Source organism: Oncorhynchus gorbuscha, linkage group LG15 (genome assembly GCF_021184085.1).
Source record: "Oncorhynchus gorbuscha isolate QuinsamMale2020 ecotype Even-year linkage group LG15, OgorEven_v1.0, whole genome shotgun sequence".
NCBI lineage: Eukaryota > Metazoa > Chordata > Actinopteri > Salmoniformes > Salmonidae > Oncorhynchus > Oncorhynchus gorbuscha.
Genome location: NC_060187.1, coordinates 10,282,846 through 10,306,658, shown reverse-complemented (window position 1 = coordinate 10,306,658; position 23,813 = coordinate 10,282,846). Strand labels below are relative to the sequence as shown.

Sequence of the window (23,813 nt, the reverse complement as noted above, 5' to 3'; positions counted from 1 at the left end):
ATATTGTTTGTTGATTGGCTAGTATGGTTCTGGGAAAATAGATGAGTTGCATTGATCTTTGGGCAGATGATGTAGGTGTGATGTATTTGTCTAATTACAGTACATTATTTTCAGAAAATAGATGAGTTGCATTGATCTTTGGGCAGATGATGTAGGTGTGATGTATTTGTCTAATTACAGTACATTATTTTCAGAAAATAGATGAGTTGCATTGATCTTTGGGCAGATGATGTAGGTGTGATGTATTTGTCTAATTACAGTACATTATTTTCAGAAAATAGATGAGTTGCATTGATCTTTGGGCAGATGATGTAGGTGTGATGTATTTGTCTAATTACAGTACATTATTTTCAGAAAATAGATGAGTTGCATTGATCTTTGGGCAGATGATGTAGGTGTGATGTATTTGTCTAATTACAGTACATTATTTTCAGAAAATAGATGAGTTGCATTGATCTTTGGGCAGATGATGTAGGTGTGATGTATTTGTCTAATTACAGTACATTATTTTCAGAAAATAGATGAGTTGCATTGATCTTTGGGCAGATGATGTAGGTGTGATGTATTTGTCTAATTACAGTACATTATTTTCAGAAAATAGATGAGTTGCATTGATCTTTGGGCAGATGATGTAGGTGTGATGTATTTGTCTAATTACAGTACATTATTTTCAGAAAATAGATGAGTTGCATTGATCTTTGGGCAGATGATGTAGGTGTGATGTATTTGTCTAATTACAGTACATTATTTTCAGAAAATAGATGAGTTGCATTGATCTTTGGGCAGATGATGTAGGTGTGATGTATTTGTCTAATTACAGTACATTATTTTCAGAAAATAGATGAGTTGCATTGATCTTTGGGCAGATGATGTAGGTGTGATGTATTTGTCTAATTACAGTACATTATTTTCAGTACATTATTTTCAGAAAATAGATGAGTTGCATTGATCTTTGGGCAGATGAGAAAATAGATTTTCAGAAAATAGATGAGTTGCATTGAGTTGCATTGATCTTTGGGCAGATGATGTAGGTGTGATGTATTTGTCTAATTACAGTACATTATTTTCAGATTAAAACCATGAATACAAATAAACATTTCACATTATTATCCAAGCATGTTGATGTATTTGGTACCATATGAATTTACCACAGATTGTCATCATTTTTAAGTCTTTGCCATTTTAAAGTGTATATCATACAAAGATAACTAGCCATCGGAAGTGTTGATGTATTTGGTACCATATGAATTTACCACAGATTGTCATCATTTTTAAGTCTTTGCCATTTTAAAGTGTATATCATACAAAGATAACTAGCCATCGGAAGTGTTGATGTATTTGGTACCATATGAATTTACCACAGATTGTCATCATTTTTAAGTCTTTGCCATTTTAAAGTGTATATCATACAAAGGTAACTAGCCATCGGAAGTGTTCTAGATGTGGTCACATTCATAATTAAAACTATAAATGATTTAAATTGTCATCAATGCACAATCAAATCTGAACACATACACAAATATGGTCAAATATATTGCATTAAATCAAATATTTCATAAAATTGTACGATGTTTAATATTATATAGAATCCTTGAACATTATCACTATTTAAACATAATTTCAAATGATATATTTTTTTGACAACATTTTGTGTTCATTTGTTTTGTTATGTTAAATTACCATTATACCATTACCATTACCAACACATTTTCACATCTATTCACAATGTGTAGTATTAAGTATAAAACACTATAAATAATCTGTTCATTACATTACAATGCCTTCAGAAGGTATTCACACCCCTTGACGTTTTCCACATTTTGTTGTGTTGCAGCCTGAATTTTATATTGATTAAATTGAGATTTGGTGTCAATGGCATACACCAACACCCCATAATGTCAAAGTGGAATGATGTTTTTTGACATTTTTACTAATTAATAAAAAAATTCAGCTGAAATGTCTGGAGTCAATAAGTATTTGACCCCTTTGTTATGCAAAGCCTAAATAAGTTCAGAAGTAAATATTTGCTTAACAAGTCACATAATAAATTGCATGTGCAATAAAAGTGTTTAACATGATTTTTGAATGAATACCTAGTCTCTGTACCTATCAGCCAAGCAGTGAATTTCAAACACAGACAGGAAGGTTTTCCAAAAAAAAGCAGACATTGAATATCCCTTTGAGCATGGTGAAGTTATTAATTGCACGTTGGATGGTGTATCAATACACCCAGTCACTACAAAATTCCTAACTCAGTTTCCGGAGAGGAAGGAAATCTCTCAGGGATTTCACCATGCGGACAATGGTGACATTAAAAGAGTTACAGAGTTTAACGACTGCAATATGGGAAAACTGAGGAAGGATCAACAACATTGTAGTTACTCCACAATACTAACCTAAATGACAGAGTGAAAAGAAGGAAGCCTGTACAGAATACAAATATTCCAAAACATGCATCCTGTTCGCAATAAGGCACTGAAAGTAAAACTGCAAAAAAAATTGGCAAAGAAATGTACTTTGTGCCCTGAATAAAAAGTGTTATGTTTGTGGCAAATCCAACACAACACAACACTCTTCATATTTTCTAGCATGTTGGTGGCTGCATCAAGTTATGGGTATGATTGTTCGGCAAGGACGAGGGAGTTTTTTTAGGATAAAAATAAACGCAATAGAGCTAAGCACAGGCAAAATCTGAGAGGAAAACCTGGTTCAGTCTGCTTTCCAACAGACACTGGGAGACAAATTCACCTTTCAGCAGGACAATAACCTAAAACACAAGGCCAAATATATGCTGGAGTTGCTTAAAAAGACTGCACTGAATGTTCCTGAGTGGCCTAGTTAAAGTTTTTACTTAAATTGGCTTTAAAATCAATGACAAGACTGTCTAGCAATGATCAACAACCAACTTGACAGAGCTTGAATAATAATGTGCAAATATTGTACATTCCAGATGTGCAAAACTCTTAGAGATTATTCTATCATGTATTGACTCAGGGGTGTGAATAATTATGTAAATTAGATATTTAATTTTTAATACATTTGCAAACATTTCTAAAAACATGTTTTCACTTTTTCATTATGGGAAATGGGTAAAAAACAAAACAATTTAATACATTTTGAATTCAGGCTGTAACATCACCAAATGTGGAATATGTCAAGGGGTATGAATAGAGGAGAAAATGAGGGAAGAAGAGGAGAGGAAAGGAGAGTAGGGGAGAAGAGGAGACAAGAGGAGACAAAAGGAGAGGATGGGAAAGGAGAGGAGAAGAGGAGAGGGAGGGGAAAAGGGCATAAGAGGAGAGGAGGGGAGAAGAGAAGAGGAGAGAAGAGGAGACAACAGGAGAGGATGGGAAAGGAGAGGAGAAGAGGAGAGGGGGGGAAGAGGGCATAAGAGGAGAGGAGAGGAGGGGAGAAGAGGAGAGAAGAGGAGAGGAGAATAGGAGGAGAGGGGAGAAGAGGAGAGGAGTGAAGAAGAGGAGAGGAGAGGAGGGGAGAAGAGGAGAGGATGGGAAAGGAGAGGAGAAGAGAAGAGAGAGAGGAGGGGAGAATAGGAGAGGTGGGGAGAAGAGGAGAGGATGGGAAAGGAAGGGAGAGGAGAGAAGAGGAGGGGAGAATAGGAGAGGAGGGGTGAAGAGGAGAGGATGGGAAAGGAAGGGAGAGGAGAGAAGAGGAGGTGAGAATAGGAGAGGAGGGGAGAAGAGGAGAGGAGGGGAGAAGAGGAGAGAAGAGGAGAGGAGGGGAGAAGAGGAGGATGAGAAGAGAAGAGGAGAGGAGGGAGGGGAGAAGAGGAGAGGATGGGAAAGGAGAGGAGAGGAGGGAGGGGGGAGAGGGAGAGGAGAGGAGGGGAGAAGAGGAGAGGATGGGAAAGGAGAGGAGAAGAGGAGAGAAGAGGAGGGGAAAAGAGGAGAGGAGGGGAAAGGAAAGGAGAGGATGGGAAAGGAGAGGAGAGGATGGGAAAGGAAAGGAGGAGGAGAGGGAGGGGAGAAGACAAGAGGAGGGAAGAAGAGGAGAGGAGGGGAGAAGAGGAGAGAAGAGGAGAGGAGGGGAGAAGGGGGGAAAGAGGAGAGAGAGGAGGAGGGGAGGAGGAGGGGAGAAGAGGAGGATGAGAAGAGAGGGGAAAAGAGGAGAGGCGGGGAAAGGGGAGGGATGGGAAAGGAGAGGAGAGGATGGGAAAGGAAAGAGGAGAAGGGGAGGGGAGAAGACAAGAGGAGGGGAAGAAAGGAGGGGAGAGAGGAGAGAAGGGAAAGGGGAGAAGAGGAGGATGGGAAAGGAGAGGAGGGGGAAGGGAAGGATGGGAAAGGAGAGGAGAAGAGGAGGAGAGGAGGGGACAAGAGGAGGGAAGAAAGGAGAGATGGGAAAGGAGAGGGAGGATGGGAAAGGAAAGGAGAGGAGAGAAGAGGAGGGAAGAGGGGAGAAGGGGGAAAGAGGAGAGGAGAGGAGGGGGGAGAAGGGAGAGGGGAGAGGGGGGAGAGGAGGGAGGAGGGGAAAGAGGAGAGGGGAGGAGGGGAGAAGAAGAGAGAGTGTCAGTGAGGCCTGCTGTATCCATGCAGCCAGTCAGGGCGTCTGTTTCCCTACACCAGCTCAAAGCCACTGGAAAGTATGTACGTTGTGTTATTTATTGAGAGCAAGATGAACTGGCAGGCAATGTGTGTGATGTTTGCACTCTGCTCATCTTCAAAGTATAATTGCAACACACAGTCGGTATCCCTGATCATTGTGTGTTCAAGGTTTAGATGTAAGGCTTCACAAACCAACTGAATGTAAATACTGAATAATACACTGTTAGAAACAGAGAGAGATAAAGTTTCATTTGAGCTGCAGGGAAAAACCTGTGTATAATTGAGGCACAGGAGAGACGCCTCATAACGATGAGAAGGACAATACGTGTAACATGGACTTATCCTCGTAACCCGCAGCAGAACGTTTTGTATGTGTGTGTGTGTGTGTGTGTGTGTGTGTGTGTGTGTGTGTGTGTGTGTGTGTGTGTGTGTGTGTGTGTGTGTGTGTGTGTGTGTGTGTGTGTGTGTGTGTGTGTGTGTGTGTGTGTGTGTGTGTGTGTGTGTGTGTGTGTGTGTGTGTCACTCCTTTTAGTGTCAACCCATATCTGTCCACCTGTTCTGCATCACCCCACACATGGCAGACCCGTCTTCCCTCTCCTGCGTTCCTGCCCCAACACACTCTCCTCTCCCCCGTCACTACTGTGTCTTAGCAGCCTACAGGGCATTAGGTTGAGTCGTGTCTTGTCAAGATCGTCATCTCTCTGACATCCACGTGTGTGTGTGTGTGTGTGTGTGTGGGGGTGGTGCAACATGTGGTCACATTGAACTGACACCCTGTTAGTGCAACATGTGGTCACATTGAACTGACACCCTGTTAGAGCAACATGTGGTCACAGTGAACTGACACCCTGTTAGAGCAACATGTGGTCACATTGAACTGACACCCTGTTAGAGCAACATGTGGTCACATTGAACTGACACCCTGTTAGAGCAACATGTGGTCACATTGAACTGACACCCTGTTAGAGCAACATGTGGTCACATTGAACTGACACCCTGTTAGAGCAACATGTGGTCACATTGAACTGACACCGTGTTAGAGCAACATGTGGTCACGTGGGTGTGCGTGATTGCTTGCATTCGTGTGTGATTGCCCACAGGGATCCATTCCCATCTCGATGTCCTGTACTGTACTACCTGAGAGATGTGGTCACCTAACATCCTCTCTGCTCCATGTCCTGTACTACCTGAAAGATGTGGTCACCTGACATCCTCTCTACTCCATGTCCTGTCCTGTACTACCTGGGAGATGTGGTCACCTAACATCCTCTCTGCTCCATGTCCTGTACTACCTGAGAGATGTGGTCACCTGACATCCTCTCTACTCCATGTCCTGTACTACCTGAGAGATGTGGTCACCTGACATCCTCTCTGCTCCATGTCCTGTACTACCTGAGAGATGTGGTCACCTGACATCCTCTCTACTCCATGTCCTGTACTACCTGAGAGATGTGGTCACCTGACATGTCCTGTCCTGTACTACCTGAGAGATGTGCTCACCTGATATCCTCTCTACTCCATGTCCTGTACTACCTGGAGATGTGGTCACCTAACATCCTCTCTGCTCCATGTCCTGTACTACCTGAGAGATGTGGTCACCTAACATCCTCTCTGCTCCATGTCCTGTACTACCTGGGAGATGTGGTCACCTGACATCCTCTCTGCTCCATGTCCTGTCCTGTACTACCTGAAAGATGTGGTCACCTGACATCCTCTCTGCTCCATGTCCTGTCCTGTACTACCTGAAAGATGTGCTCACCTGACATCCTCTCTACTCCATGTCCTGTCCTGTACTACCTGAGAGATGTGCTCACCTGATATCCTCTCTGCTCCATGTCCTGTCCTGTACTACCTGAGAGATGTGCTCACCTGACATCCTCTCTGCTCCATGTCCTGTACTACCTGAGAGATGTGCTCACCTTTCTGCTCCTGGTGTGAACTTCAGTGACATCACGTGGCCGTGTTCCAATAATATGAACAAGACCTCCCTTCCCTCTGCTGTTCTCTCTCACAATCACATATCTAAAGTAAGGAAGCCGTGATCACTTCCTTTCATAGTGATTACCATTATGAAAGGAAGTGACATGGCAGCTGAACAGTATTGGGAAATATTGTGAAATTGTTGAGTCCATTAAGCAACTGCATTTGGCACTAACGAAAGATGTCCCAAATCTTGTTTTTGACTGTCTCTCTCTCTCTCTCTCTCTCTACCACACCTGCTGTCTCGACCTCTAAATGCTCAGCTATGAAAAGCCAATTGACATTGACTCCTGAGGTGCTGACCTGTAGGACCCTCTACAACCACTGTGATGATTATTTGATCCTGCTGGTCGTCTATGAGCGTCTGAACATCTTGAAGAACAATCTGGTCTTAACGGCTATGTGCTCTTATAATCTCCACCTGGCACAGCCAGAAGAGGACTGGCCACCCCTCAGAGCCTGGTTCCTCTCTACCCGGCACAACCAGAAGAGTACTGGCCACCCCTCAGAGCCTGGTTCCTCTCTACCCGGCACAGCCAGAAGAGGACTGGCCACGCCTCAGAGCCTGGTTCCTCTCTACCCGGCACAGCCAGAAGAGGACTGGCCACGCCTCAGAGCCTGGTTCCTCTCCACCCGGCACAACCAGAAGAGGACTGGCCACCCCTCAGAGCCTGGTTCCTCTCTACCCGGCACAGCCAGAAGAGGACTGGCCACCCCTCAGAGCCTGGTTCCTCTCTACCCGGCACAGCCAGAAGAGGACTGGCCACGCCTCAGAGCCTGGTTCCTCTCCACCCGGCACAACCAGAAGAGGACTGGCCACGCCTCAGAGCCTGGTTCCTCTCTAGGTTTCTGCCTTTCTAGGAAGTTTTTCGTGCTTCTACATATGCAATGCTTGCTGTTTAGGGTTTTAGGTTGGGTTTCTGTATAGCACTTGGTGACATCAGCTTATGCAAAAACGATTTTATAAATACATTTGTTTGATTGATTGATTGGTGGCATCTTAATTGGGGAGGACGGGCTCGTGGTAATGACTGGGGAGGACGGGCTCGTGGTAATGACTGGTGAGGACGGGCTCGTGGTAATGTCTGGGGAGGACGGGCTCGTGGTAATGTCTGGGGAGGACGGGCTCGTGGTAATGTCTGGGGAGGACGGGCTCGTGGTAATGACTGGGGAGGACGGGCTCGTGGTAATGTCTGGGGAGGACGGGCTCGTGGTAATGTCTGGGGAGGACGGGCTCGTGGTAATGTCTGGGGAGGACGGGCTCGTGGTAATGACTGGGGAGGACGGGCTCGTGGTAATGTCTGGGGAGGACGGGCTCGTGGTAATGTCTGGGGAGGACGGGCTCGTGGTAATGTCTGGGGAGGACGGGCTCGTGGTAATGTCTGGGGAAGACGGGCTCGTGGTAATGACTGGGGAGGACGGGCTCGTGGTAATGACTGGGGAGGACGGGCTCGTGGTAATGTCTGGGGAGGACGGGCTCGTGGTAATGTCTGGGGAGGACGGGCTCGTGGTAATGTCTGGGGAGGATGGGCTCGTGGTAATGTCTGGGGAGGACGGGCTCGTGGTAATGACTGGGGAGGACGGGCTCGTGGTAATGTCTGGGGAGGACGGGCTCGTGGTAATGTCTGGGGAGGACGGGCTCGTGGTAATGACTGGGGAGGACGGGCTCGTGGTAATGACTGGGGAGGACGGGCTCGTGGTAATGACTGGGGAGGACGGGCTCGTGGTAATGTCTGGGGAGGACGGGCTCGTGGTAATGACTGGGGAGGACGGGCTCGTGGTAATGACTGGGGAGGACGGGCTCGTGGTAATGTCTGGAGTGGAATCAGTGGAACGGTATTAAACACATCAAACACATGCTTGATGCCGTTCCATTTGCTCCGTTCCGATCATTATTATGAGCCGTACTCCCCTCAGCAGACTCCTGTAACACACACTAATGGTTCCGGTAAGAAGCATTCCAGTCACAAACCTCCATCTCTTCACATTCTTGTCAGTCAGCAGGATGCTGTGATGATGTCCAGAATCTCCTGAATCCAAGATGGCCGACACTGTTTGTTTGTGTTATGTTGCAATCCCACTTCCTGCTGCTCGCTAGTGTAAACCGTCCACAGCCCGGGCCAGGAAAAACAGCACGACCAGCACCCCAGTGAGTGAGGTTTAGGCTTGGACTTGTCTGTAGTGTTTTCTGTTTCCCACGTTGTTGGAATTCAACAGCAAGCTGTTTACTAGGCCCCATGCGTTCCCTCCTCCCTCCCTCCTCCCCCATCCTGGCCCTCTGCTCCCTTCCGTCTCCCTTCTTCCCAACATGGATATGCAGCGTTCATCGTAGAGCAGTAATCACACAGCACTGAGGAACCAAGCCAGTGGGATTAGGTTACAGGCATTGTGATTTGTGAGACTAGGAGACGTGGTTAGTCGTTTAGAATGATGTGGTGTAGTTTTACCCCAAGAATGAAACGTGGTGCCCACATTTGTCAGGAGTCTGAATGGACTCTATCCAGTTCCTATAAACTGTAACTGAACAGAAAATATATTGTAAATAGCTTGAATTCAGCATCTAATTATTGCCATCTATTATTTGCAATCACACCGTTAATTCCATGAGCTGATTGTGTATTTTAAAAGCTGCACAGTATACAAGAACATAAGAATAACTACGATATTGAAATCAGCCAGTAATAATAGGATTGTTAATATTGTCCTTAGTTAGCTGAATGTCATGTATAAATCAGCTTCAAGCATTAAAATCCATCTATGTCCAATGACAATGACATTTCCTTTTCCCCCGTAAGGTACATGAGCATCATCAGGGAAGGATTTTCATAGGGTTTATTATTATTTTTACAGCTGACAACGAATGATACCAATACAATGCATCAAACGAAGTCAAAATATGCAGCTCAATGAAAATGTTAACAATATGATGAGGTGCATGCAAAATGGGAATCCTCTTCATCTTTGTTTTTGTGTTACATCCTCTTTTCCCTCCGTGCAGCCAGATGGCAAAGCGCCAACTCTGCAGTCCTCTTCATCAGCGCGTTTGATGGCGTCCTGCTGCCGAGTTTCAAGGAGGCCATGTGTTTACAAAATGACATTTGTGACAAAAGAAAGTTTTTTTTTTTTATATAGCAAGCTGATTCTATAGAGGGTAGAGGTTAGAGTGTGAGGGGTAAGGGAAGGGTGTGTGTGTGTGTGTGTGTGTGTGTGTGTGTGTGTGTGTGTGTGTGTGTGTGTGTGTGTGTGTGTGTGTGTGTGTGTGTGTGTGTGTGTGTGTGTGTGTGTGTGTGTGTGTGTGTGTGTGTGTGTGTGTGTGTGTGTGTGTGTGTGCGTGCGTGCATGCGTGTGTGTGTACGTGCGTGTGTGTGTGTGTGTGTGTGCGTGTGTGTGTGCGTGCATGCGTGTGTGTGTGTAAGTGTGTGCATGCGTGTGTGTGTGTACGTGCGTGTGCGTGTGTGTGTGTGTGTGAGTGTCCTGTCGTGTTGTTAAATGTCTTCATCCTACTGTAACCCCTGTGCTGCCATGCTGTTCTGCTATATACAGCTATGTTACTATACAGCTTTTTCCCCTGTGTGTGAATGGCATTCCAATATGAGCAAAGTCAAGTCTTTTTTCCACAATGATATCAGTAATCACACACTGTATTCTTCTCCGTAGTTCGACACATTCAGGAAAAACGTTTTCAAGATTTTTTTGGTTGTACATTTTTTTGGACTGAAACATGTCTTGTTATTTTTTTTCTCTCTCAATATTCTATCGTCTTATATCCTAATATTGTCTTTTGTCTTCAACGGTGAGGAGTTCCGACCAAAGTCTTCCCCTTCTCTTAATACTTTAGGGAATTTTCAAACGCCGGGAAGTTTGGCTGTAATGCCCCAAGATTTGTTCTCCCTGTAAGAAATCATAGAGTAACAATATATTAACTACAGAGCAACCTGTCTTTATAGGTCTGCATTTACTGTTACGCCACCTTAGCACTACTTATATACTATACAGATATATCAGTCAATGTATGCTTTGCAGCGTTCCTTTTTCCATTATAAAAAGTTATATAGCCATGTTCATGCATTAAAAAGCCATTTTCATAATTGTTGACTACAGGGTTTTAGGTGCAAATTCATGGGGCATTACTTTGAAGCTGTAAACACCATAAAATAGGAAATCAAAATTCTAAATGAAAGTAAAAAATGTGGAAGGTTTGTTTTAATTGGTCAATCAATCATTGAATGTTTTTTCCCCCATTTGTTGATGTGAGTAAAATAATAAAAACCTAGTAGCCAAGGGATAACACAAAAAATGGCAAGTGTAATGAAAAATAAAACTCATTTAAAACAAAGTATTTTTTTATTCACACAAATTTAATAAGATATATAACAACCGTTTGGTCCATAAATATTTAAGGAGAAATAGTTTCTATACACCATCTTTGTCAAGAAACAGGGAAACATGGACAATCTCGATAGAACACTTACTGTACTCAACTATTAACACGAAGATTATTGGAATCAACCAACTATATCTGAAAGAAGTGCACAAACGCTTTCTAAGACATCGCTGCCTCCTTTCTGACAGGATACACCATAAAAAGATCTTCAGAAATAAGATGCAAAACAGTACAAAACTAGTGAGGCGTCACAAGGATGTGAATCAGTCAACAAACAACACATATAATCCTGAAGTTTACAAACTTTCTTCCAAGTTATAGCATAAGGCACATAGTAGAATTGAGTTAAGCATCTACTTCATCAAGTAGATTGAGAGTAACGCTATGTTCTACAGTAGAACAAATTGTGACAATTACAATACAATGTTTGAACCATGCAGCCAGGGTCTCTTTGTCTTTCTCCTAATTCGCACCATGTAGTCCTGCTTTGCTATCAACCACAACCCGACGCCAACGACCTTAAACAGCTGGCCCAGGAGACAAACAAAAGTTTAACCCCGTCGGAAAGCACTCATTCTATTCCTCGTCTCTCTTCCCCCCAAAATCAGCCAGAGGGGAAAATATAATTTGGTCTGTTCAGTAGCAAGTGTCGGTAAAGTTGAAATATGGCCAAGGAGGAAAGGTGGAGGGTGATTTCTTTGTCCCACCAACTGTCGAATATCTCCAGCTTTTCTGGGGTTATTGTTGATGTTTCTGTCAGCTCTACACATCTAATCTTCCATATCGTCATCCCTCACTTTTTATGATCTTCCTCTCCTACCTTCTTACCTTTTTCACAATCAACCCTTCTTTACCCTGAGAAACATGATGATGATGATAATAATAATAATAATGCACTTTTCATTGGGCAGTTTATTGTCACTGTGCAACTGTATTTATTTAACAGTAATTCTACAGGCTCGCTGAATCCAGATAAACTATTGTTTTTCCATTTGTGTGTTTGGTATGTAAAATGAGGCCAACAAAGTTGTTTTTCTATTTGTGTGTTTGGTATGTAAAATGAGGCCAACAAAATTGTTTTTCTATTTGTGTGTTTGGTATGTAAAATGAGGCCAACAGATTAGTAAAAGTATCATGAAAATAATCATTTCAAACAGTGCCCAAGAACTCTGTCCCAATCAAAATTACACTCACTGATTTATATAGTTTAACTCCTTCTAATATCAACGTGACTTTGCATTACATGTTGAACAGTTGCCACGGTACAGATCTAGAGATTAGTTCTGTTCTTATTATTTACTATCACAGTTGAGGCGTATCATGTTAAGACAAAATGCACGTTGACGTCACTACAGCCACCTGGCATTAGAGTTGTAATGTTTGGGTTGTTGTAATGTATACAACGTAATTTACAGACGAGAAATTACTCATCTCTATAATGCTCCAATATCTTGTAACATCCAGGATCACTCTGAATGATCTTTTAAACAACATTCTGAAAATTAATATTTCAAAGATTTAAAAATACAAATAAAATAAGATCGAAATATGCCTTAAATAGGACTAACATAGTATTAATGATTTTAAATGAATTATCAGGCGGGGTCAATTTAGACTAAATCAAATCAAATGAACAAATTAAATTAAATAAAGTAAAAAATAATATACTATTACCATTTAAATAATTTAATTTGGGCTGTGACCCAGATTGTTGAACACTCTATAATGATTTGCCTTCCAGATTCAAAACGTCCTCGACACAAAACCAATCACTAAATAGGTTGACTACAAACTCAGCTGCCAAGCGGTTGCAAATGCTACACATCAAAATAATCTCCTCCTGATTAAACGCTGCTGTTGTTGTTGTCGTTGTTCTTGCTAGGAGTCGTAGAGCTTGCTAGAAAAGGTTTGTCAAGGTAGTCTGTGAGGGGCTCCCCGAATCATGGCTGTCCAAACTAGACGTGACGGAGGTCACTACAGCGATAGAGGGATTGGTCAGGTCTGTTAGTGTGGCCGCGCTGGAGGGGGGCGTCAGAGCGCAGCTGTCGGACGAGGGCGGAGGGAGTGACGTGCCGTCGGCCTTGTCAACACCATTCTCCTGTCGCAAAACGTTCCTTCTGAATTTGGCTCTTGCGTTTTGGAACCATACCTGTAAACCAATCCAATCCAATGGCTTTTACTTTATGTTTATGTCTGATGTATATTCAAAATATATATATTAGCAACTTATTTACTTTCTTTTCTTTCTTTCTCATCAAATTGTTCTGTTTGACATCACAGTGTTGTCCACTAGCTGACTCTCCCTCCAGAGTACAAAGTGCAATAACTACAAACTGCTGATTTTGACGCCATTATTTTGGACTCAGGGAGTAGAAACCACATGAGAAATGACCAGCTGGAAGAGTTTTTCTTTTGTAAAAGATCCTTACAAGATTAGTTAGTGCACTCTCTCTCTCTCTCTCTCACTCTCTCTCTCTCTCTCTCTCTCTCTCTCTCTCTCTCTCTCTCTCTCTCTCTCTCTCTCTCTCTCTCTCTCTCTCTCTCTCTCTCTCTCTCTCTCTCTCTCTCTCTCTCTCTCTCTCTCTCTCTCTCTCTCTCTCTCTCTCTCTCTCTCTCTCTGTGTGTACGTTAGTTTAAGTTTCTCTCTCTGTGTGTACATTAGTTTAAGTTTTTCTCTCTGTGTGTACGTTAGTTTAAGTTTCTCGCTCTGTGAATGTTAGTTTAAGTTACTCTTGCCACCACTGACCCAGGGAGACTGGGAGTGATTAGTGGATAAATGATATGTCTATAAACCCTGAACACTACAAATACAGTACATCTACTTCATACAGTACATCAAGGGACCTAGTGCCTAACAACATTCCATACAACTCAACATTGGTAGAAAACTAATTCAACATTTTATTAAAACCAAACAAACCAAAAAAAGGATGAATTAATTGGACTTGAATGGAACTGATGGTCAAAAAAAAGAAAGAACAAACGGTGGAATGGAGGATATAGTGATGATGTCATACTAGGTCAAAGGTCAAGAAGGAGGTCGATGGCTTCTGCTTACCTGGAGAACTCTTTTGGTGAGGCCTGTCTTCTGGGCCAGCTGTTTGAGGTCCTTGGCGTCGGGGTTGTGGTTGATAGCAAAGTAGGACTTCATGGTGCGGAGCTGGTGGTGCTTAAAGGAGGTGCGCATGCGCTTGTTCTTCTGGGCTGGAGGGTAGGCCTGGTCACGGTCCAGGTGTTCCCCATCATTCTCATTACAACCTAACCAAGAGGAGGAGGCAGGTTAGAGCACAAATACTGACACATTGGAGAATATATTATATATATATATGTCATAAGGTGAATGCACCAATTTGTAAGTCGCTCTGGATAAGAGCGTCTGCTAAATGACTTAAATGTAAATGTAAATGTAATATATATATATATATATATATATATATATATATATATATATATATATATATATATATATATATATATATATATATATATTAGGTGGGGTTTTGGTGGATACGTGTAAATATAATCCCTAGAAGATTCGATGGACAGAACTCCCCCAAATGGTTGAGTATAGAAAGATACAACACAACTGGAACAGGCTTGGGATGACTTTAATATGGCCACGCATTCCAATGAACAGAAATTCAAGACACAAAATGTCCGTAAACTGGCCATAGTTTTCACTTAAGATTGAAATATTGAATCGATTCCTAATTGTTCCAAATTGAACTGACCCGAAACCCTTATAAATAATTAGTATTATAAAATAAAATAAATCAAATCTACAGTAAGAGTTAGTTGATTTGGTACGGCATTTCTAATCCTCTGTGTTTAAAGAGAGTAATACTGTCTTATCATTAATATGTAATCCCTACTTCCAACTTGCACCATAATATTAGGTCCTTAACTGTTTACGGGAAAATATTTACAATAATTGATTGACATTCCATGATCAAAAGACAATTATTTTCAAAGTCAAACCATCCAGTAGACATTTCTATAGCGTTTCTGTTGCTCCCTATGACAGACTCCTTCTACTCTATGACACCAAATGATCGTCTCTAAATCTCTGGCTGATAAACTGGAACAATATAGCAGGCCATTCATTTTTTTCAACACACCTATCTTGTTATTTACACCTATCTTGTTATTTACACCTATCTTGTTGTTTTAAATATCTCTGACCTACACACTCCATTCATTTTTTTCAACACACCTATCTTGTTATTTACACCTATCTTGTTATTTACACCTATCTTGTTGTTTACACCTATCTTGTTATTTACACATATCTTGTTATTTACACCTATCTTGTTGTTTTAAATATCTCTGACCTACACACTCCATTCATTTTTTTCAACACACCTATCTTGTTATTTACACCTATCTTGTTATTTACACCTATCTTGTTGTTTTAAATATCTCTGACCTACACACTCCATTTATTTTTTTCAACACACCTATCTTGTTATTTACACCTATCTTGTTGTTTTAAATATCTCTGACCTACACACTCCATTTATTTTTCTAATGAATCTCGACCAGGACCACTACCAGATTGTTCATCATTAACTTGTAACTTAAAACACTTATTTCAAATATCAGATGTTCATCTTAATTCATGTTAGACACGCATCTTAAAAGCACTGCAATAAATAAGACCTCAATCTTTAAATCTTGGTATCCTATTTTCGTCCAGTGCCTTTCGTTCTATAACTACCCACCAGGGGTCGCTATGAAAACATGCTGAACAGAAAAGTATAGCCTACCAACTGCAAAGTCGACATTTGGGACTCTGCATTGGAGAATCCTCGACACGAAATATAGGCATACAGAGGAGATGGATCCAAAACATTAGAAACCGGATCTAGACAATATAAAGGTTTTTGCCCGCACCTGACTGTGAAAGACACAGGACTTCATTCTGAGTTAACTACAAGCGGATGTATGTCTTTGCAGTGCAACCAAAAAGTGCTTTAAAGATGCACAACATCTATAGCTAAATATATATATTTTTTTAAACGGAGACCTAATAAATTAATGAGGCATATTGACATTATTTATGGAAATGAAACAGACTTTAGAAAATCTCGATTATTATCCTTGTCGTTATTAATGTATTATTATTGGTAGGACCTGTTCTATTGTATTCCCGCTCCATCGTTCTGTTTCTGAGAACTGTGCTGACCTTCCTGAGTATGATTCAGAAGTGGTTGAAGGCCAGGGACTCCTAAAGCACCTTCAATTAACGCAGAACTGTTAACACGCAGATTACCTTTATTCCTTTGATTCATGGAGAACAGAGGAAACTTGGCACACAATTAACAACTTTATCAACCGGTATCAACCGGATACTAATTCTAAAAAGCAACAACAACAGAGCATGGTTGCATGATAGCAATCAGCGTTTTCAATTCCAGATTTCAAAAGTAAAATTAGGCTACCTGTATGCCTACTGTAGGCTATAGCCTAACCGAGGAGGCAATGCCCCCCCAAGTAAAACTAAAGGCGGAAAAAAAACATTATAGCTGCGGCACATTTTAAGCAAGTGAATTACCGTACCCTCTGCACGTGCGTGTAGGTCACCCGTTACCCCCTGCACGTGCATATGGTTCAAGTTCATGTGTGTGCCCATGTTAGACATTCGATAACCTAAAACGATTCTTAATTAGAAAATGTAATATAATGTTTAACTGGGGGTCAATTTTAGAACACTTTGACAACAAAACATGTAGCATAATGATGGTAAATGCAAATATGCCTGGCCTACTTCATGAACAGAGCACACATTCATAGCAAGCCTCTTCAATTTTGTTGAATGGTCAATTGTTCTCTTTCTTGTGTGTGTCCCCTTCCCTTTTTGGTTAAAATTGCTTTCGCAGTAGAGGCCTACGGACTTAAACACCGAGCAAGCCAAAAAGATTCCAACAGGCAGCTCTATACTCGTCAGTTCACCAGCGTATGTCGTCTTTTTTATTTTATAGAACTAGGCAAGTCAGTTAAGAAAAAAATCTTATCTACAATAACAGCCTACTGGGGAACAGTGGGTTAATAAATGCCTTGTTCAGAATGACAGCTTTTTACTTTGTAAACTCGGGGATTCGATCTACCAACCTTTCGGTTACTGTTCCAACGCTCTAACCACTAGGCTACCTTCGTTGGCATGTAATACAATTATGTTAGCTGGAACCATTACATCCCCATCGAAAAGTTATTTTCAAAGAGTGCAGCAGCATCAATTCCCTGACACAACTCCCCAACCAGCCAGTCCTCTCATCTTCCCCGTCTCCTCACCTGAGTTGTAGCTGGTGATGTCTATGCCCATGGCGGGGCTCTTCCTCTTCCGAGGCCTTCCCTTCTGGGCCGTTCCAGTGCCATTGAAGTATGGCAGCGCCAGACCTCCACCTTTAGCCGCCATCTCGGCATAGTTGAGGCCAGGGTGGGGGTACTCTCCCTGGGATATGGTCTCGAAGTGGACCCGGCAGTACACCAGGCTGTCCTTCATGCCGAAGTGATCGCCTGTGGTCAGGGTCTTGTTGCACGTGGTGCACGTGAAGCAGCTCAGGTGGTACACGGAGTCCCTCGCGCGCATCACCATCTCAGATGCTGAGATCCCGAGGTGGCAGCGAGCGCACCTCTGCACGGAGAACCTTCTAGAACAAGGACGCGCAGACATGACACTTCTAAAACATTCCGAAAAGGATTGAAACAAATGGAACACACTGCGAGGAGAGGAGAGGAGAGGAGAGGAGAGGAGAGGAGAGGAGAGGAGAGGAGAGGAGAGGAGAGGAGAGGAGAGGAGAGGAGAGGAGAGGAGAGGAGAGGAGAGGAGAGGAGAGGAGAGGAGAGGAGAGGAGAGGAGAGGGACCTACATAAAAGACACCTCCATGTCGTTATTGTTTTTCCCCCCAGCAGTTTGCTTATAATGTTATAACCTCCATCCTCAGTTTTTGTATAATAACACCTCGGCTTTGCAGCGGAAATGTCAGATTGCCTCTGATATCTATAGGCTACATGGCTACAGCTGTGTCTATGTCCATGTTGTCGATTCATTATATGAGGATTTGTATGACTAGAGCCGATCGAACCAATATGCCTTCTCTGCATACATTATACATTTAACCTAGATTTATAGCCTATTTGCCCTTTTCCGTGGCCTATGTTTGTGTGTTACGCCTATGGATTCAGTCACTAACAATCGTTTGTATGACAGGCCTAATACCAAACCAATCGTTTGTATGACAGGCCTAATACCAAACAGAGAGGGAGAGAGGGAGAGAGAGAGTGTGTGTTCAATTATCGAATAATAAAATACATCATTTCACTAAACTTGTATAAAAACAATTCATAATCTTAGATTTGTCTTACCTATAGTAATCCTCCTTGCAGTAGATGCTGCCATCCTTGGCGAAACACGTGAGCTCTGACTCCAAATGCTGTTTACATTCACAGCATTTGAGGCACCGTAGGTGCCATTGTTTGTCCACAGCGAGCAGATAATATCTATCCGATATTTTGCCTCCACAGCCGGCACACAACGCGGGTTTCTCAGGGCCCATGGAAGGCATGGTCTGGAGGGAGAAGTAAAGGAGGGGGGTATTAACGTGGGAAATGCATGGCTTTACATCCTGCGCTTGTAGTTAGTCCTATACTTCTCATGTGAGGGTTTGGCTTATGTGTGATAAAACTGTAACATATATGAAAATGACATATTACACTAAAATCAGCATTACACAATTTTCTTGAAAATAAATAAAAATAGTAAGTAGCACTTTAGTTCGATTTTAGGCTCATGCCAGTTCGGTTTAAAAGCTAAATGAACCCCAGGAAATGTCTGCGGAGCTGGAAGTATATAAACACGCAGGGCCCATTGTGTTTAGGGAGTAACTGCGTTCAACTTATCTAACAAATGGAGCTACATAATGATATTACAATGACAAAGAATAATTAATGACGCTTCCGTGCACATTTAAAACAAGCTGTATCGACAGCTAAGAAGGCCCTATAACATCCTACTTTTACACGCCTATAATTTAACCATAAATTACAACAATGACCCAGGAATAATAATTATAATAATAACACAAATTGTGTAGGAATATAATAAATTATTATGTAAATGCTAATAATAACCAAGCGCGGCTAACTCTATTAGGCTATATCTGTAATTATTTTTTTAAATTATAGCCTATATTATATAAATAAATATTAACAACAGCAATTTGCTATTTGCACAAAATATAAATTGTGTAACAAATTGTGCGTAATAATTGTCACTTTCACTTAACAGGTTTATAAGTGAATATATTTGTATTACATAAGAAAACTTCCCCAGACGAGAATAACATTTAGACTGCATGTTATTGTTTGTTATGTTGGGCAGAGGAATCTGTAAACTCAATATTAACCACAACATTGTGACTTTATTTCGAGTGATTATTTATATTAGCCCAACTATAGGCCTACCTTCTAAAGCATTCACTTGCGCATAAGCAGTTATTCCCATTCGGATGTAGGTGTTAATCGTCATAGATGTCAGGAACAACAACAACAACATTGCACTGTGTTCATTTTCCTCACCGCTTCCCTTCCGTTGAGCCGCACGCCCTTGGCCAGGCGCGAGTCGGTTTTGGATCTCCTCTCCATCTCCTCCATGATGCCCTGGATGTGGTCACCGGAGATCCCGTGGAACAGCATGGCTCCCGCTCTTGAACGACGCAATGTGCAACAGCTCGCTTCTGCCTTATAGCCTACAACTTCCATATACAGCTCTGCGTCCGGTAGGCTCAGAGCATCCGACTGGTTCTGCTGCGAGACAGGCATACACACACAAAAGAGGCACACTCAGCTCAGTTTACCTCCTCTGCAAGTGTGCAAAGCAAACGGGGAAACGAATACAACTCGGTGTAGAGATGAGGAACGGGGAGAAGTCAAGGCAGGAATAAATGGCTTTCCTCTCCCCTGAATGTCTTGTTACCAAAAAAGAACAAGTATAGTCCAGCTTATCCGGCGGGTGCCAGTACACGCACTGATGATGATGGTGATGAACCGTTAAAATGTCAGAAGTTTAGATTGGGTATTTTTCTCTCGACAGTCCCCAACCGATCTCCCGTTACAGGGTTCCGTGTGCTTGAAGGTCAGATTGGGACTGCCTGAGTGGGAGAGCCGTGTTCTATTTGTGAAGAGAGCAAAAGCCTGCCCAGTTTGGATAATTTGGGAGGAGGAGTCGCCCCTTCTCTCTGTGCCACTGATTTCTATTCACCAACAAAGAGCTGTCACTCTCCTCTCAAACCCGCCGTGCATGCTGGCTGCGAGAGCGTGGAGAGAGACACTTCGGGTATTGACATTTTCATTACTTTTCTTTTCTATAGGTTTTAGTTACCAGACACATTAGTGGAGACTAAATCGCAGCTTATAGACACGATGCGGTTTAGTGATATTTACATAAGCTCTTGGTGTGATTGAATTAGAAGGATAAGCATTGGATATTGAATTGTAATTTGAACTAATTTTAATATGTTTGAAATGTATTATGGAGTTTCATAATTCTCATTTGTTAAATTTGATTCGATACGTTTATGTGACACGTCTTATGTGAAACAGTCGTGTGAAGCGATATTTGTACGATTGTCGGGTATACTTTGGATTGGATATTTTTTACTTTAGCCCGAGATTATAATAGGCCTAATTTAACAGGATCCTGATTAATTCATGTTAAAGATGACATGCTGTGTGTGTGTGTGTGTGCGTGTGCGTGTGCGTGTGTGTGTGTGTGCGTGTGCGTGTGCGTGTGCGTGTGCGTGTGCGTGTGTGTGTGTGTGTGTGTGTGTGTGTGTGTGTGTGTGTGTGTGTGTGTGTGTGTGTGTGTGTGTGTGTGTGTGTGTTGGGAGGTTGGGGCGGGGCAGTGATATGTTTTAGGGAGAAGGCTGCTACAGTAACTCCGTAGAGAGAACGGTAAAGCATTATCATAGCCAACATATGTCAAGTTTAGCCTACAAAACACAATGTAGGCCTGCAAAATAATACAATATGGACTACGATAAATATGCCACAAATAGCCTGGCAAAAACATATAGGCCGATTCTAAAACGAACAGATGCCAAATGCCAGACCCTTTTCTAACCAACATAATACGTTAGCCTAATTAAGCAGCCTATATAGGAGTCTATATGCATTTTCTAGTTATCCTAAGGCTGCATGCGCTGAAGTGCCAGTGTCAAGCTTCCATTCTGTGTAAGTAACGGAATTACAGATTTTAAAGCCCAATCAATGATCTCTCAATTAAACGGTAACCTACACTCAATGGAAACTAATTATCCGCCACTAACTCTTCATTAGCATGCCCGTCGTCTCTCCAATTAACCCCTCTGTACACTCAAACTATCGCGATACACTGACAGACAGATTTCTCTCTCAAATGTGTGACAACACGCACCCATGATATTGGCTAAATCGGCTGGTTTAATAGTTTTTTTTGCCATTGGCATTTTGTACAGGTTAATCCAAGATATTGAATTCCATTAAATATATTTATTGCACGGATACCATGTTGTCGAAGAGGTAATTGATATTATCTATATAACGAATGTGTGTATTATTCTGTCCCCAAGGCACTGGCCGGGGCCTGACAGACAATAAAATACGTCTGGGAGAATTAAAGGTTTTGTGTCAGAGGACAAAAGATAACTCTGCTTACAGTCCGGACCATTAATAGACTCCCCCAAAGCTCAATGGAGTTGCAGGTGCGCTTCCTCTCGCCAACACCAATCATTTTAAGAAGTGTTACATTTCCATTTTGTCCCCGGGATCAGAAGTCGGGTGTTTAATTGGGCCCCTCTAGATAACGCGGCGCAGAAATGTCCAGGCTTTGGAGGAGGAGGTGAATGTGCTAGCAGCAGCGGAGTTCATTCGCGCTCTGTCAGTTTCATACCACTGAGGTAAAACATTTCATAGAAAAATACCGAGGATTCATTTCACTTGGACAAAGAAATCTTAAAATTATGTCAGTTCAGTGACATTTAATGGCAGTGTTTATTACGCGTTCCCAGGAGAGGACAGAAAACGCAAAGGTTGGCCCACCTTATTTTCAAAAAAAGCTTATATCCTGCTAAATGTTTAGATAGCTGTTGTTATTTATTTCATAAACTAAAATTATTATTATTAGTATTGTTATTATTTCATTGTGCATCTTCATAAGGAATATGAAATGTGCTATAGATCCCCCCCATTGCCTCCAGCAATGACATTTCATCCGAGTGAAAAAGGCTTAAAATGCGTCAATGTATGCATGATCTCTCCCAGTGTCCATCTCTCTGAAATGGAAATCAACCTATTTCTTTTTTTTTTACTTAACAAAATCGAAATGTAGCCTTATTCCCTCTTTCCCGGATCTAGGCTATAGCTAGGCCTGTTAGAAGTCTAGGGTCCCATAGCAGGTTATTGGTTATAACTGTGTAAAACATCTGCTATATGATTTTAAAAAATGAAAATAAAATAAATGACTATTGATGATGCATTTTACAGTAACGCCAATAAGGATGACGGACACACATTGGTATCTTCTAAGGAAAGTAATTTATTGGTCTCTAAACGCGTTGGCTTTTGTTTTTTGGGGGGTGAATTCGTACCTGCATTGTTCGTAATCATGCCAGGCTTTTGTCTCCTGAATAATAAAATAAATAAAATGAACTATAGCGGCCAACTAACGTATTTCCATTCCGGTTAGAATTCAGAATTCATCGTTATTTTTGCTGTTATTTTGGTGGCTCGTGACATTTTAGAACTGGCAACACATTTAGTCTAGTATTACTTATTTTTTGTTCGTTTTCCCTCTTTTTTCCACTATTCTGCTGAGAATCACCTCTAACCTCTGCCGTTCAGTGTACTGTGCAGTGTCTTCTCAATTTCAACCTTGTTATTTTTTCTTATAAAATGTTGACCATGAACATGTATTCCAAAACAATGACAGATAAGATAACCATATTTGAACTAAACCACGGGTGGCTCAATGTTGACTTTGGTTTCCTTGTGAATGAAAGAAATAAGCCGTATATCGCCAATCCTTCCACATCTCAAAGCTCGGTAACCAGGCAGTAACACGTCTCACTATATCTACCATTAATGCCACATCTTATAGCTTGCACGCGCACAATCTTTTCCACTCCATGCATCAGGCTGTGTTCTATTTCAATGCCATTTCTTCGCACCTCGAAAATATCAGCCATGTGGATATAATGTAGGCCTATGGCACATATAACGATTAATTGCGTGAACATTTGTATTTCATGTGAAAGTTTCGGTTACCTTCAGCTGAGAAAGCGTTGTCCTGTTATAGAAGCCAGAGAAGAGAAGAGGAGGAGGAGAAGGAGGAGAGGGTGGCAGAGATTCTGCCGGTAGATGGGGGTTGTTCCTTGTTTCTTGTAGTCCCAGCGAGTGTCAATTAAAACAAACCCACCGCTTGGCGAGAAGACAATTATACATATTCTTCTCCCTTCACCAAACCCTCTCAAACGCACTGATAATGAGAGCTCACGAGACAATGCTGAAACACACACGCACGCACGAGCACGAACACACACACACACACACACACACACACACACACACACACACACACACACACACACACACACACACACACACACACACACACACACACACACACACACACACACACACACACACACACACACACACACACACACACACACACACACACACATCACGGGTTTGTCCAAAATATCAGAATGTCAACGCCCATATGAATTAAAATATAGTCAAGTGTGTTTTACACCCCAGATTACAGTGGTTTCTGATGGGTCCGTTTTAATAAATCATTGGGTGTCGCAGTCAAACTGTATTAACTATAGGCTATCTGGAGAACATGAACGTCA

At 42.0% G+C, this 23,813-nt stretch overlaps 1 protein-coding gene across 4 annotated transcripts; it reads right to left on the bottom strand.

The window, feature by feature from the left end:
• Positions 1–9,892: 9,892 nt before the first annotated feature.
• On the bottom strand, positions 9,893–23,347 carry LOC123997941 (LIM/homeobox protein Lhx9-like). 4 transcript variants are annotated; one of them, XM_046302678.1, is made up of 6 exons: positions 23,224–23,347; positions 19,501–19,728; positions 18,289–18,491; positions 17,215–17,573; positions 13,982–14,181; positions 10,446–13,072 (listed from the first exon to the last, which is right to left on the bottom strand). In XM_046302678.1, the coding sequence occupies exons 2-6, from the start codon at positions 19,681–19,683 to the stop codon at positions 12,821–12,823; spliced, it is 1,197 nt and encodes a 398-aa protein (XP_046158634.1). In that variant the 5' UTR covers positions 19,684–19,728; positions 23,224–23,347; the 3' UTR covers positions 10,446–12,820. The 4 variants fall into 4 exon arrangements, with proteins under 4 accessions (XP_046158635.1, XP_046158634.1, XP_046158633.1 ...); XM_046302679.1 differs by lacking the exons at positions 10,446–13,072; positions 23,224–23,347 and adding an exon at positions 9,893–10,430 and having other exon boundaries at positions 19,501–20,096; XM_046302677.1 differs by lacking the exon at positions 23,224–23,347 and having other exon boundaries at positions 17,215–17,570; positions 19,501–20,097.
• Positions 23,348–23,813: the final 466 nt, after the last annotated feature.

Bases quoted from the DNA above. Each gene is read 5' to 3' on its own strand.
- LOC123997941 (XM_046302676.1), bottom strand. From the start codon at position 19,743: ATGCCTGTCTCGCAGCAGAACCAGTCGGATGCTCTGAGCCTACCGGAC. The intron at 18,492-19,500 runs GTGAGGAAAATG...TTCTCCCTCCAG, and splicing joins GGCTCAACGGAAGGGAAGCG to ACCATGCCTTCCATGGGCCC. The intron at 14,182-17,214 runs GTGAGGAGACGG...CCTCTTGGTTAG, and splicing joins CATCACCAGCTACAACTCAG to GTTGTAATGAGAATGATGGG.